The sequence below is a fragment of the Engystomops pustulosus genome, chromosome 3 (genome assembly GCF_040894005.1).
Source record: "Engystomops pustulosus chromosome 3, aEngPut4.maternal, whole genome shotgun sequence".
Classification (NCBI taxonomy): domain Eukaryota; kingdom Metazoa; phylum Chordata; class Amphibia; order Anura; family Leptodactylidae; genus Engystomops; species Engystomops pustulosus.
Window position 1 is genome coordinate 233,207,102 of NC_092413.1, and position 13,838 is coordinate 233,220,939.

The 13,838-nt window shown below is 42.0% G+C and overlaps 1 protein-coding gene across 1 annotated transcript; it reads right to left on the reverse strand.

Annotated features, from left to right (window-relative positions):
- Positions 1-644: 644 nt before the first annotated feature.
- On the reverse strand, positions 645-11,039 carry LOC140123024 (uncharacterized). The gene is made up of 5 exons (XM_072144275.1): positions 10,842-11,039; positions 4,336-4,524; positions 1,804-2,031; positions 897-1,020; positions 645-715 (listed from the first exon to the last, which is right to left on the reverse strand). The coding sequence occupies exons 1-5, from the start codon at positions 10,848-10,850 to the stop codon at positions 645-647; spliced, it is 621 nt and encodes a 206-aa protein (XP_072000376.1). The 5' UTR covers positions 10,851-11,039.
- Between the last annotated feature and the right edge of the window lie 2,799 nt (positions 11,040-13,838).

Here is a 13,838-nt window from a genome sequence, read left to right on the forward strand (position 1 = left end):
ACTGCTGCCGTTGCAGATCCCTTCTACATATTTATCATGTGACTATAAAGTCACATGACCACCTATTTCCTCTACAAACGGCAATTACGAGCATTGTATCCCTGACCTCCCAAAAGCAATGAGCTGACATCATTTCCATAATTGTATGCCTTATCTGTTATGTTACATTGTTGCTGACTGGCATACTTCATCAATATTGATTCAGATTATCTCACACTTTTTTAGACTTATGTGAATTTCTATGACAAGTCTTCTAATACTGCTGTGTATTCATTATCTTTATTAATGTGTATCTATTATTGTATTTGACAGCTCAGTTTTCTTCCTCCCCCACTACCAATGTTTTCCGAGGATTCCGGAAATGACACATATTACGTCACCAGGTTGGGGAGTATCTGTCTTTGCATGTGTGCTTTTAAACTTTTGTACTATTCAGTCTTGTGTAGCCATGACTAAGAACGGGTCCACCGTTTGAAACGCGTTGTCCTACAAATGCTTTGGGATTTTAAAAATGATGCCTTAAATAAAGCTGGATATGGAATTCTTTTTCCGCTTGTGCTAGCTGGCACGGTGCACCCCTAGTTTCCCAATGATCGCCAGTCTCTTTCATCGGAAAAATGGCAGCGTGTAAGCGCCTCCAGCATTTAGATGCAGTGTTTAGAAGGTTGTAGGTCAGCCGCTTTTCCAATGGCATTTAAGAACCCAGTGATTGGTCCTGGGTGGACACCAAACCCAAACTTCTGGCTGAACCCACAATGTTCAGCACAGACCCAAACATTGAGGTTAAGGTCCTCTCATCACTATTCACTAGCTCATAATAGTCCATATAGGCGGCTATAAGTGAACAATCTCCATAGTATTAGTGCTGCCTACTATGACCCGTCTGTATTACGCACCTGTCGTATTGGACATTTCCCCCCTGGGGCACAGGACGCAGTGGTAACAGCATGGCGGCTCCCCTTGCCTCTTTGCCCTCCTGTACCCGGGTCTACAAGGCTCCGTGCACAGCGACTGTGGCGCCTGCGAGGAGGAGAAGGTTATCATTATTATTAGTCTTATATCCAACCAACATTATGCACCAAATCCCAGCCCGACCCTGATGTCTCTAAGCTTCTCCTTCCTCATAACCTCTGAACTCCCCAGGTCCGAATATTAAGCCCCATTCTGCTGCTGGGTACTGCGCCACTTACGGCTTCAGCCACTTTTGTCAGACTCCTCTGATCTGATTGGATATCACTAATAGGGCCATCAAAGGGAGATGCCGGAATTATTTGGAATGGGCACATGGGAGGGTCATAAGACTCCATGACGTTCCACCGTAGAAAAAGCTAAAATATAACTACGTTTTACTGAATCTTTCCTCTAAAATCAGCTCTCCCTGCTCTATAACAAACCGTCTGCAGATACTCTAGTACGTTGGTCCAGATCTATCAAAGTTGGTTCTATCTGCCTTAGTGACGTGTTCTCACTAATGCGCAGGTGGTGCCAAATGCTTCTATATTGGCAGTGAATCGTGGCAGCTCCGAATCCTCGTCGGACAACGCACCTCGGGGATCGGGCCGGGGCGAGTAAGTAAATGTGCCCCAATGGCTTTCCGTGGCGTCCATAGAAATCAGGAAACAACGGACGTGAAAAACAACGTCAATGTGAAGTAGCCCTTATACGCTGCATGCACCCTGTTACCTGGAAACCCCTTTAAAGTGATGAAACCTGAGGACATTTAGAACCCAATCATCTTAACATTAAGATTTCTCCTAAGTTTTGTGGGATACACATTGGTAGACATATTTGCTCCCTCCATACCTGCTGGAAGTATGGAGCCCACACCTCAGACTTATCAAGATGATTAAAGGGAAATTCTAAGGTGGATGCTTCATCGTAACTTCCGACCTTCACCTGTTTCATCTTTACTAAAGACTTGAAGATGGTTTTTAGGAAATCCAAATGTGTGGGGACTTGTCTGTTGGATTTGAAGTAGAACGTGTCTCCAGAAGAAGTGTTATAAAGTAATCTCTGGAGGAAGGAGTTCAGCTGGAGAGGACACAGAAGGAACATTTTAGGATGCAGTTTTTGGTACATTGAACATCTCGCTCCAATTTGTTGGACTGAAGCGCGAGATGCTCCTTGTGCTATATCTCCTATATGCACAAGCAATGAGGTTCTTAAATACAAGGCTGCTGGTATGGAAGAGGTTTTCTAGGATATATTATAAATGACCAGGGATTCAGGATCGAGCCCTGGCGGATGTGAGCCTGAACACAAAACTTCTGGCTTAAAGGAAACCTACCATGTGATTTGATGCAAACATATCTTGAGAATGCTGTAGCTACACTGATGCAGAAACATATCTTGGTTAATCCCTGATCTGAGTGGTTTTGCTGATAAAACAGATATAACATTATGATAATGGAGCTCTGCCCCTTCTATGGCTTCTTCAGCGCTTGCTTCCACACTTCTCGTAGCCTGTGAGTTTTTCTCTGCAGGAGATGATGATGATGAAATCACTTTTCTCCCTGCCAGACAGAATAATCAACTGTTGCACCATCCCCAGCTGCTGTGTATGACTGATCCAGCTCAGGTTGCTTAGTCATGCTTGACTAACCGCCTTATGTAATTCCAAGGTCCATGTAATGTGTCAGCCAGCCTGTCCCAGCTTTCCCAAGGTCCTGAATGTTATAATTGTTTGCTCAGTAAAACCACTCAGCTCAGGGATTAACCAAAATATGATCCTGCATCAGTGTAGCTACAGGATTCTCTAGGTATGTTTGCTTCATAATGCATGAAATCAAATGGTAGATTTCTTATAAGTTCAGGTTCGGGACCTGAACCCACAATTTTCAGCACAGACCTGCACGTTGCAGGTTTGGGTCCGCCCAACACTTTTAGTGACCTATCTTTTTTATAGGTTTTCATCATATGATTGGTGGGGGTCAAGACCCCACTAGCCAGCTGAATCCAGCAGTCTCCCTAACTGCAGCTTAGTTCCCTTACTCTTCGATAGGATCTGAGCTGCCGAACTAACTGCAGGCCACTGCGTGGAAACTGCTGTTTTCAACTGATCTGTGGGGTCACGAATGTCAGACCACCATTGTTCTAACATTAATGACCTATCCTATATTACTGTTTATGGAAATGGGTTTTCATAAGAACTACTTGTCAGCCTACCCTCCAATGTTGGAAACCCATCATTAGAGCTGTGTATTTACTGGTGGCGTACATGTCATGTAGAGAGTAGATCAGGGCGTATATTGCAGTATAAAGGGTATAACCAGTCCTGAAAACAAATAAATTAAATAAGGATAAAAACTTGTCATCCAGAGTTTCATTCCCAATACATTTGGGGACAGAATTACTTGTAGGATCTGAGAAGGTGCACACGACTAGACTTTGCCAGATTTCCTTCAATAAGTTGTCATCTGGATAATTTATGGGTTTTATGTTGTAGAAGTAATCCCTAAACCCCGGGATCTCTCCTTGACGAAGAGAAAGTGATAAAGTTCCATTAAAGATTCTCCTCATGTTTAAACGTTGTAATTGAGAGACCCTGGAGAAGAAGGAAGATGCGATCCATATCTGAGGTCTCAACTTCTTTGAGGCAAAGGCGTGAACAAACATCTCCGCAAAATCTACACTTAAGAAAGCCACCGTCACATTGGCTGAGCTTTCATTGATGGCTTCCACCATCTTTGTAGTATATCCAGGCAAGGCAAAGGGGTTCTCCTTAAATAGAATAAAGTAGGCCACGCAACCCCCAGAGCTCACAATCGCCTCCTTCAACGCCTCACCAGCGAGTTGTCCAGTGTCATCATCTGATACAAGGATTCCCACCCATCTCCAACCAAAAAATTTCACCATCCTCACAATGGCTTCAGTTTCCGAAAACTCATTGGATGCTGCCTGGTAGAACGATGGAGATTGATTGGTGGTTCTGAATTCAGAAGTCATGGTGCCATAACTTATCTACCAAGGGAGAGTACAATTCATTTTATCTTCATCACATTGGTCAATCATAAGAGCAAGACACTAGGAATTAGGGATGAACTCTAGGATTTGATTCAGTTTGCCTTCACTAAGAGGAGTTTGGGGTCTAATGGACAAAGGTCTTTCTTATGTAGACCATCATCAGAGAAGAGAGTTCTCTCTTCTGGTTCTCTTATTTACTTTACTTTACACACTTTAAACATCAGTTAAAACAACACAAGAATTTAAATAAGAATATAAAATAAGAATGTAAAATGGAGAGAAAACAGATAAACCACCTTACTCTATGGGGTGGACTCATAGACATTCTAGAAGAACTTGGGATATAACTATACGTGATTGAGTGTTACAGACCTGAGGGTACCTGTAGATCCCTGCTAGCTGGGCTATGGCATGCGATGAGGTGGTACTCAGGTCTCCTATGAATCCCATCACCTTTGTCCTGTTCCAGCATCTATAGTTCGGGAGGACTTGCTCTGTTCCAGACAGGATCCTAAGTGTGCTGTAGAGGGATGTATGGACATTGGCGCAGGAGTCAAATATCTGGTAACCCAGAGATATATTGGGGAGAAATTGAAGATTCTTATTTATCTCTTCAAAGGTGAAAAAGAAAATCAGTAGATGTCGATATAACTGTACAGAAGGCCTGCAGTTCACAGAAATGATTGAAACATTGAGTTAAGGGGATAAAAAGGTTCCAAATCACAGATTAATGTAAAATTCTCTATAATAATAAACTTTGACATCTTACTTGACTTTTCTTAACATTTTTTTTTTCTTATCAGAAAATTTCTTGGTTTCACTGGAGGAAATGCTCCAATGCCTTGTGTTTCGGCAGACAGTCCCCTCCCAGCACTGTCATGCAGCTCCTGAGATACCGGAGATGTCCTTCATAGGTTTTGAACTCATTACTTCTCATGAGGAAGTCAACAACAAAGTGAAATCAGTCAGATGGTAGCGCGAGATGGGAGAATCATCAAGATTTGCCTTGTAAAAGCTTTGTCTTACTTTTCAAAAGATTTGGTTTGGGTTCAAATCACTTCAGTCTGAACCGATGCAGGTCTTTATTTCTTGGGAATAGGTATAACCCCATCTAGTCCTCTAAAACATTTGACCCCTAGGCGCACCAGGACATTATACTACGTGCGCATCGGGACGCACTGTAACATCCAGCTCCTGGGACCGGCTCACGAACTGAGCCGGCACCAGAAGCAGTGGCTGTCAGCTGTCTTTCACAGCAGACCCTGCACTGTAACACCCGCGATCGGAGCCGACTCCAATCACGGGTGTTAACCCCTTAAATGCCGCGGTCACGCGTGAAAGGGTGTTTCTGCTATGGATCGGATCCCCCATGCCACTTACCGGGGGATCCGATCCACTTCTGGGCAGCCCCAAAGTCTGCCGAGTGCTCCGGGGCTGCCCGATCTCCAAGGCAGTCAGACCCCTTCCGGGTCTGACTGTAAATTGTCTGCGCATTGTAGAGCAGTGTAGAGCAGTGTATTGAACTTGAACCAACGATCAGAGCATCGCTGGTTCAAGTTCAACTATGTATAAGTAAAAACATGTAAAAATACTGAACACTACACATTAGAATAAATAAAAAATAAATACATAAAAATATAAGCCCCTAAAATGATACTTTCCCATAAAAACACTTAATAAAGTATAAAAAACACAAACACACAAAAAACCGCCACAAGTTTGATATTGCCGCGTCCATAACAGTCTATATAATAAAACAGAATCATTACGGGACCTGCACGGTAAACGCCAGGGGAAAAAAACGCAAAAAACTTTCCGAAAAAGGATAATTTTTTATTAATACCTTAAAAAAATGCTCTAAAAATTATTACGCACTCTAAAATAAGACCACTAAAAGAACAACTCTTCTTGCAAAAAATAAGCCCCGAACCAGATTTGTCAGCCGGAAATTAAAAATGTTATGCATATGAAAAGATGGTGATGCTAAAATGAATAAAATTGTCTCCAAATTAGTTTTTATTCAGTAAAATTTAATAAAATACACAAACCCCCACCTGTTTGGTACAGATATGTCTGTGATCATTTGCATAATAAAATATAATTGTTATTGGACCCGCAAAGTGAACCCCGTAAAAAACAACCTCAAAAAACTCTCCAAAAAAAAGACGATTTTTAATTATTACCCTTTAAAAAATGTTCTAAAAAGTGATTTTAAAAAGTTACGCACGCTAAAATAAGATCACTAAAAAGAACAAATATTCTCGCAAAAAAAAATACCTTAACCAGATTTGTAAGCCGAAAAATAAAAAAAGTTATGCATATGAAAGTCGGTGATGCTAAAATTTACATTTTTGACTAATTACTTTTTATTCAGTAAAATGGGAAAATTTTCTTTAAAAAACTATATAAATGAGGTCTTTTCGGAATCGTGGAGACCCATAGAATAAAAATAATATAATATTTTTACGGTATGGTAAAAGGCCAAAACAAAATTCCTAAAAATTGATGATTTTCATTTCCTCCACCAACAAAGAGTTAATAAAACCTCACCAATTAGCTATAGAAACCCCAAAATTATGTAACAGAAAAGTGCATCTCATGTGGCAAAAAGAAATGCTCCTATAGGTCCACAATAAAAAAACAAAAAAATTATAGCCTGTACAATGTGACATAGCAAATCTGATCTGGATGGCGCCTCCTGCCCTTCTATGCTCCTCCCCCTGTTCTATGCTCCTCCCCCTGTTCTATGCTCCTTCCCTTCTATGCCCGGCCGTGTGCCCATACAGCAGTCACCACCACATATGGGGGATTGGCTCTGGATGGCTTCTCCCATTCTATGCTCCTCCCCCTGTCCTGTCCCCGGCCGTGGGCCCATACAGCAGTCACCACCACATATGGGGTATCAGTACTCGGGAGAAATTGGGTATCAAACTTTGCGGTGCCTTTTTTCATTTTATCCATTACAAATGTTTAATTTTCCACCCGAAATGAGTGTATTGTGAAAAATTATTACAATTTGTAGACCACACTTCCATTTTGTTTCAACCCCTATAAAACACCTACAGGGTTAACAAACTTCTTATAAGTGCTTTTTCATAAGTTGAGGGGTGTAGTTTCCATAATGGGGTCATTCACAATTCTATCTATTATCTAGACCCCTCACAGTAAATTAAAAGTTGAGCAGGTCCATCTAAATATAGGTTTTGGTGATTTTCCCAAAAATTTTAAAAATGGCCCCAAATTCTGAGCCTCATAACATTCTTGTAAAATATGTGGAATCTTAAAAAACCATCCAACATAAAGCAGATATTTGGGAAATGTAAGTTATGAATTTATTTGGGTGCTATGATTATCTGCATCAAAAATTTAAAATAAAGAACTTTGCCAAATTTTTGCCAAATTTAGTTTTTTTTTCATAACTAAACACAAAAGATGAAATCCAAATTTTTAAACTAATTTGAAGTACAATGTGTCGCGAGAAAACAATCTCAAAATCCCCCGGATATCTCATAGCGTCCCAAAGCTACAACCACTTATAGTGACACAGGGCAGATTTGAAGAATGGGGCTGCGTCCTAAAGGCCAAAAGAGGCGGAGTCCTGAAGGGGTTAATGAACGGTTCATATCAGTTTTTATTTATTATTTAGGGTTTTTTTTTACATTTTCCTACTCCTATCCCCCTCCTTAAACTCTGGGATGAATGACAGTCGCATTTTACTGAAGTAAATCTGAAAGATTCAAATACAATTCAGTGCCTTAAAAATGGCAGATTAGTACCAAACTATGAATAGATTTTCTAATTTTATTACTGGAGTCTTATCCTGAAAGCCTCAATAGGAATCTTCTTCTTATTGAGCACCTGGTAAATAACCAGATCTGATTGATTATATAGGACCTTGAACTGGGTTCATTGAAGGTTGCACCCAACTTGGACTTGACCCGTTACAGCAGCATCACTCCATAGTATGTTTGGTTTATATATACAGTTATATTGGTTTATGCCAGAAAATTTTAAGAAGTTACATACAAGCGTACAACACATTACAAACCCAGGACTCAACTTCCTATGTTGTTGCTTCACTTACAGAAGTCTTGAGTTCAAAACCCAACTGAGACATAAATATCTTCTTGAAACTGAAATCTTCACAGCCGTCCCAGGACTATGTGAGACTATGCCGGACTATGCTGGACTATGCTGGACTATGCTTCACTATGCTGGACTATGCTGGACTATGCCGGACTATGCCGGACTATGCTTCACTATGCTTCACTATGCTGGACTATGCTTCACTATGCCGGACTATGCTTCACTATGCTGGACTATGCTTCACTATGCTGGACTATGCCGGACTATGCCGGACTATGCCGGACTATGCTTCACTATGCTTCACTATGCTGGACTATGCTTCACTATGCTGGACTATGCTTCACTATGCTGGACTATGCTTCACTATGCCGGACAATGCCGGACTATGCTGGACTATGCTGGACTATGCCGGACTATGCCGGACTATGCCGGACTATGCTTCACTATGCTGGACTATGCTTCACTATGCCCGACAATGCTGGACTATGCCGGACTATGCCAGACTATGGCGGCCTATACCAGACTATGCCGGACTATGCCACGACTGCTGGGAGCGGACTGCATGTTGGCACTGAATATGTGGCAAAATAATTCATGTAAAAATTTGTTACATTACGTTAATTAATTTTAGTTTGCAATTAGTTTTATTTGAAAAAGACCTTTAGCCTACAAAGGATTTTCAGTCATCATCCAGTCAGTAATAATTACAGATTGTATGTGGTTTATATACAGGGATGATGAGATGGAAATTATGGGAGAGGTTGCTGACCATATCTGACCATATATGAACCATGCTGGACTATGCTTCACTATGCCGGACTATGCTTCACTATGCTGGACTATGCCGGACTATGCCGGACTATGCCGGACTATGCCGGACTATGCTTCACTATGCTTCACTATGCTGGACTATGCTTCACTATGCCGGACAATGCCGGACTATGCCGGACTATGCTTCACTATGCTGGACTATGCTTCACTATGCCGGACAATGCTGGACTATGCCGGACTATGCCGGACTATGCTTCACTATGCTGGACTATGCCGGACTATGCTTCACTATGCTGGACTATGCCGGACTATGCTGGACAAAGCCGGACTATGCTTCACTATGCTGGACTATGCTGGACTATGCTGGACTATGCCGGACTATGCCAGACTATGGCGGCCTATACCAGACTATGCCGGACTATGCCACGACTGCTGGGAGCGGACTGCATGTTGGCACTGAATATGTGGCAAAATAATTCATGTAAAAATTTGTTACATTACGTTAATTAATTTTAGTTTGCAATTAGTTTTATTTGAAAAAGACCTTTAGCCTACAAAGGATTTTCAGTCATCATCCAGTCAGTAATAATTACAGATTGTATGTGGTTTATATACAGGGATGATGAGATGGAAATTATGGGAGCGGTTGCTGACCATATCTGACCATATATGAACCATGCTGGACTATGCTTCACTATGCCGGACTATGCTTCACTATGCTGGACTATGCCGGACTATGCCGGACTATGCCGGACTATGCTTCACTATGCTGGACTATGCTGGACTATGCTTCACTATGCTGGACTATGCTTCACTATGCCGGACAATGCCGGACTATGCCGGACTATGCTTCACTATGCTGGACTATGCCGGACTATGCTGGACTATGCCGGACTATGCCGGACTATGCCGGACTATGCTTCACTATGCTGGACTATGCCGGACTATGCTGGACAATGCCGGACTATGCTTCACTATGCTGGACTATGCTTCACTATGCCGGACAATGCCGGACTATGCCGGACTATGCTTCACTATGCTGGACTATGCCGGACTATGCTGGACTATGCCGGACTATGCCGGACTATGCCGGACTATGCTTCACTATGCTGGACTATGCTGGACTATGCTGGACTATGCCGGACTATGCCGGACTATGCCAGACTATGGCGGCCTATACCAGACTATGCCGGACTATGCCACGACTGCTGGGAGCGGTTGCTGACCATATCTGACCATATATGAACCAGGGAAGGATATTTTGCTCATGAATAGGGATGAGTGAAACCGAACATTTGAGTTAGAGCAACAATTATGGTTGTTAACTATCTACATGGTTTGCCGGCAGTACTTAAAGGGTTAACTCTTGTGAAACCACAAATCGTGGTTCTGGTACCCAAACCAAATGATTTTTTAAAGGTTTGGCCAGACTTGGCGCTCATCACTTCTCATGTTTTGTTCAGAACAGATCCTGAGCAATCAGGACAATCCTAGGCAGGGAGGGATGAACGGTACCATTGGTGAAGTTTCTGTTTGAGCAGTAGAAATAGTACAGAATGTGTAATAAAGACAGCAGGTGAAAGAACAACTCATTTCTACCTTACTACACCCAAAGCAGCAGGGAAGCAGAAGATACAACCACCACCGTACTTAGTTGGTCTCAAATTTGCATTATGATTTTGGGAAGAGTCAGGGAAGCAGCTGGTGGATCTACATGATCTATGCTCATAACTGGTGCCAACCAGTTCTGATGATACCTGCTTCTTCTTCTATATCGTGTGCCCCTATGATTATGATAATCCCTGTGACTTTGTTTAGATATTGGAACATATTGGCTGTCTCTGTCATGGGATCGCTGTTGTTGACAAGAGTTAAAGTAATAAAAGGATATGTTTTGACCCTCGCAGTCATGGGGCTTGCAATGATTGACATAAAACATTTTGGCTTTGTGCCATTCGGATGTATCTGGAGCAGACAACTGAATAGCATTTCTACAATAGAGCATGGGGTTATTTCCTTACCTTGCACATCTAGGAGGTTTTGGTTGCGACTTGAATGTAAATGGAATCTTTAAATATAAAGTGTTGACCTGTATAACCCCACCGATCACCAGGTCTCCCTCCTTGTAGTAACCATCTAGAACACGTCTTCTCGGTGCACAGGCCACGTCAGAAGAAACTACTGGGAAAAACTGCAGGAATAAGACAAGAACTAGAATCAGCATCTTCTCTACGGTGAGTGGGGTAATAAGACGTGTCCTGGGGCACCAAGCCTGTCGGAAGCATCGAGAGGGACAAAGCAGACGATGACAAGCAGCTGTGCCCGATGTGAGCACTGCCAGGGATGTGCCGACTTTATACAGATTCTGAAGGCTTATTTTAGAGAATTAACAGGTTAGAAACATAATACTGGAAAATCCCAGAGATCTGCAGAATAGAAGCTGCCAATTATAACAACGGCTTAAAAGTGTAAATCTATCTCTAGAAAATGGAGAGTTTCAGTTTTTTTTAAACTGATTTTGTTTATATTTTACCGAAAGTCAAAAAAGAACTAAAGCCAATGAAAAAATAGTAAAAGTTGTAAGAGATGGTTCTAAAAGAAATATAATAATAATAATAATAATAATAATAATAATAATAATAATAAAAGTGCTTATAACAAACTATTAATTATTAATAATCATATATAACCACATCATTTCATAATTTCACATTAATTGTAAAGGTAAAGACAATTTTCTAAGCCTGATAACCTTAGCTATAAATACAATATTTGACTCAATTTCCCTTCTGTAGACGATTCATAGAATAAGAGAAGATTCATATACAATTAACTGCCTAAAAAATGGCAAATTTGCACCAGATCTATGAACCAACTAATCGATTCACTCTATATTTTACTGGAGTCTTAACTTGAAAGCCTCAATAAGAACGTTCTTCCTCACAAACAATTGTTAAATAACTGGTTCTGGTTATTTTGGACATTGAGCCGGTTTCATTGAAGCTTGCATCCAACTTGGACTTGACCCGTTACCACAGCGTCACTCCGTAGTACTTTTTGGTTGGTATATACAGTTATATTGGTTTATGCCAGTACCTTGAAAATGTTAAGACATAAAAGTTACATACACATGTACAATACATTACAAACTCCAGACTCAGACTCAACTCCCTATGTTGTTGCTTTGTTAACAGAAGTCGTAAAAAATTCAAATATTCACAGCCATCACAGGACTGTGCTGTGACTGGTGGGAGGGGACGGCATGTTGGCACAGCATTTGGGGTAAAAAATGAATGTAAAAGTTAGTAACATTACATGTGTTTATCATAGAATCATTCCAAAAGCCTCTGCTTGCCCCGATTGTATGGTGCCTGAGAAAGCCATGTAGCTTCCAAGTAGCCACGAGGAAGACATGTAGCCTCCATGAAGCCATGTGGAAGACATGTAGCCTCCATGTAGTCATGAGGAAGCCATGTAGCTTCCATGTAGCCACAAGGAAGCCATATAGCCTCCACGAAGCCATAAGGAAGCCATGTAGCCTCCATGAAACCATGAGGAAGCCATGTAGCCTCCATGTAGTCATGAGGAAGCCATCTAGATTCCATGTAGCCACAAGGAAGCCACATAGCCTCCACGAAGCCATAAGGAAGCCATGTAGCCTCCATGAAGCCATATGGAAGCCATGCAGCCTCCATGAAGCCATGAGGAAGCCATGTAGCCTCCATGTAGTCATGAGGAAGCCATGTAGATTCCATGTAGCTACCAGGAAGCCATATGGCCTCCATAAAGCCATAAGGAAGCCATGTAGCCTCCATGAAGCCATGTGGAAGCCATGTAGCCTCCATGAAGCCATGTGGAAGCCATGTAGCCTCCATGAAGCCATGTGGAAGCCATGTAGCCTCCATGAAGCCATGTGGAAGCCATGTAGCCTCCATGTAGCTGAAGTGACAGAACTGATGCAGCACTCTTTTGGACAAGGTGCGCTCACACAACTAGGGATTCTCACACAACTAGGTTCAGTACAATGAATGAACCAAGGTGCAAAAGACCCCAAAGAGCCGTATAAGTTTGCAATGCCTACGACCAGGGCCAGAACTGCCCAAGACTTGCCCAAGAAAAACAAAACCTTATATGCCCACATACAATAATGCAGGAAACATTAAAAAAGGAAGCAAGCAGCCCCCCCCCCCTCCCATGTAGATTTTTGTTCCAAGGGCATTACACACTAAAATTAAGCAATTAAAGCTTAGATGGGCTGCATGGAACTACCTACAGAGATGTTAAAATGAATGTGAATGTTTGAAACGCTGTAACATCAAACAGCAGTTAAACACTAAGGGAAACAATTTATAAAGCATTTTCACCAGTGTTATGAAAAAATGTGCATCTAAAGGGGTTGTTACTGCTTAGTCCGTGTTTGCGTCACATTTACTGACGAGCGGCACAATTCTACAGCCTGAACAAAGTGCAGCAAAAAATGGTGCATTCTGCCGAAGCAGTGCGGGGGGCCCCAGATTCATGAAGACCCGGCACCGGTATACACTAATCTGCCACCCCCAGCACAGTCCACAGGACACTGCACATAGTACGGACTGCAACGGTTCTGAGAAATGTGGGCCACTGTATCCACTCTTGCACTGGTGACCCTTTCGCTTCCCCTGTTTCTCCTTGTTTGTGGTAAGTTAAACCCAAAGTCTACAATCCGAAATACAAGTCCAAGAAATGCTTGGGCGTATCCCTTTAAAAATACAGTACAAGTCTCTATGAAACTGGGTACAAACCACCAAATACTGAAAAACTCATCTTTAGAAGAATAAATATTCAATCTTTATTAAATTATATTTTAAAATTCAACACAGTTCCTATATCTTTATTATATATTATTATTGTCATAGGTGACCCTGCGATCCATGCCTTAGATCGCAGGCACACCCAGCCCTGGCCCTCACTTACCTCGCCACGCTCCTGCTCCCATCCTGGCTAGGCTTCGTACGCATCCCCGCTCCCCACCGGCACTC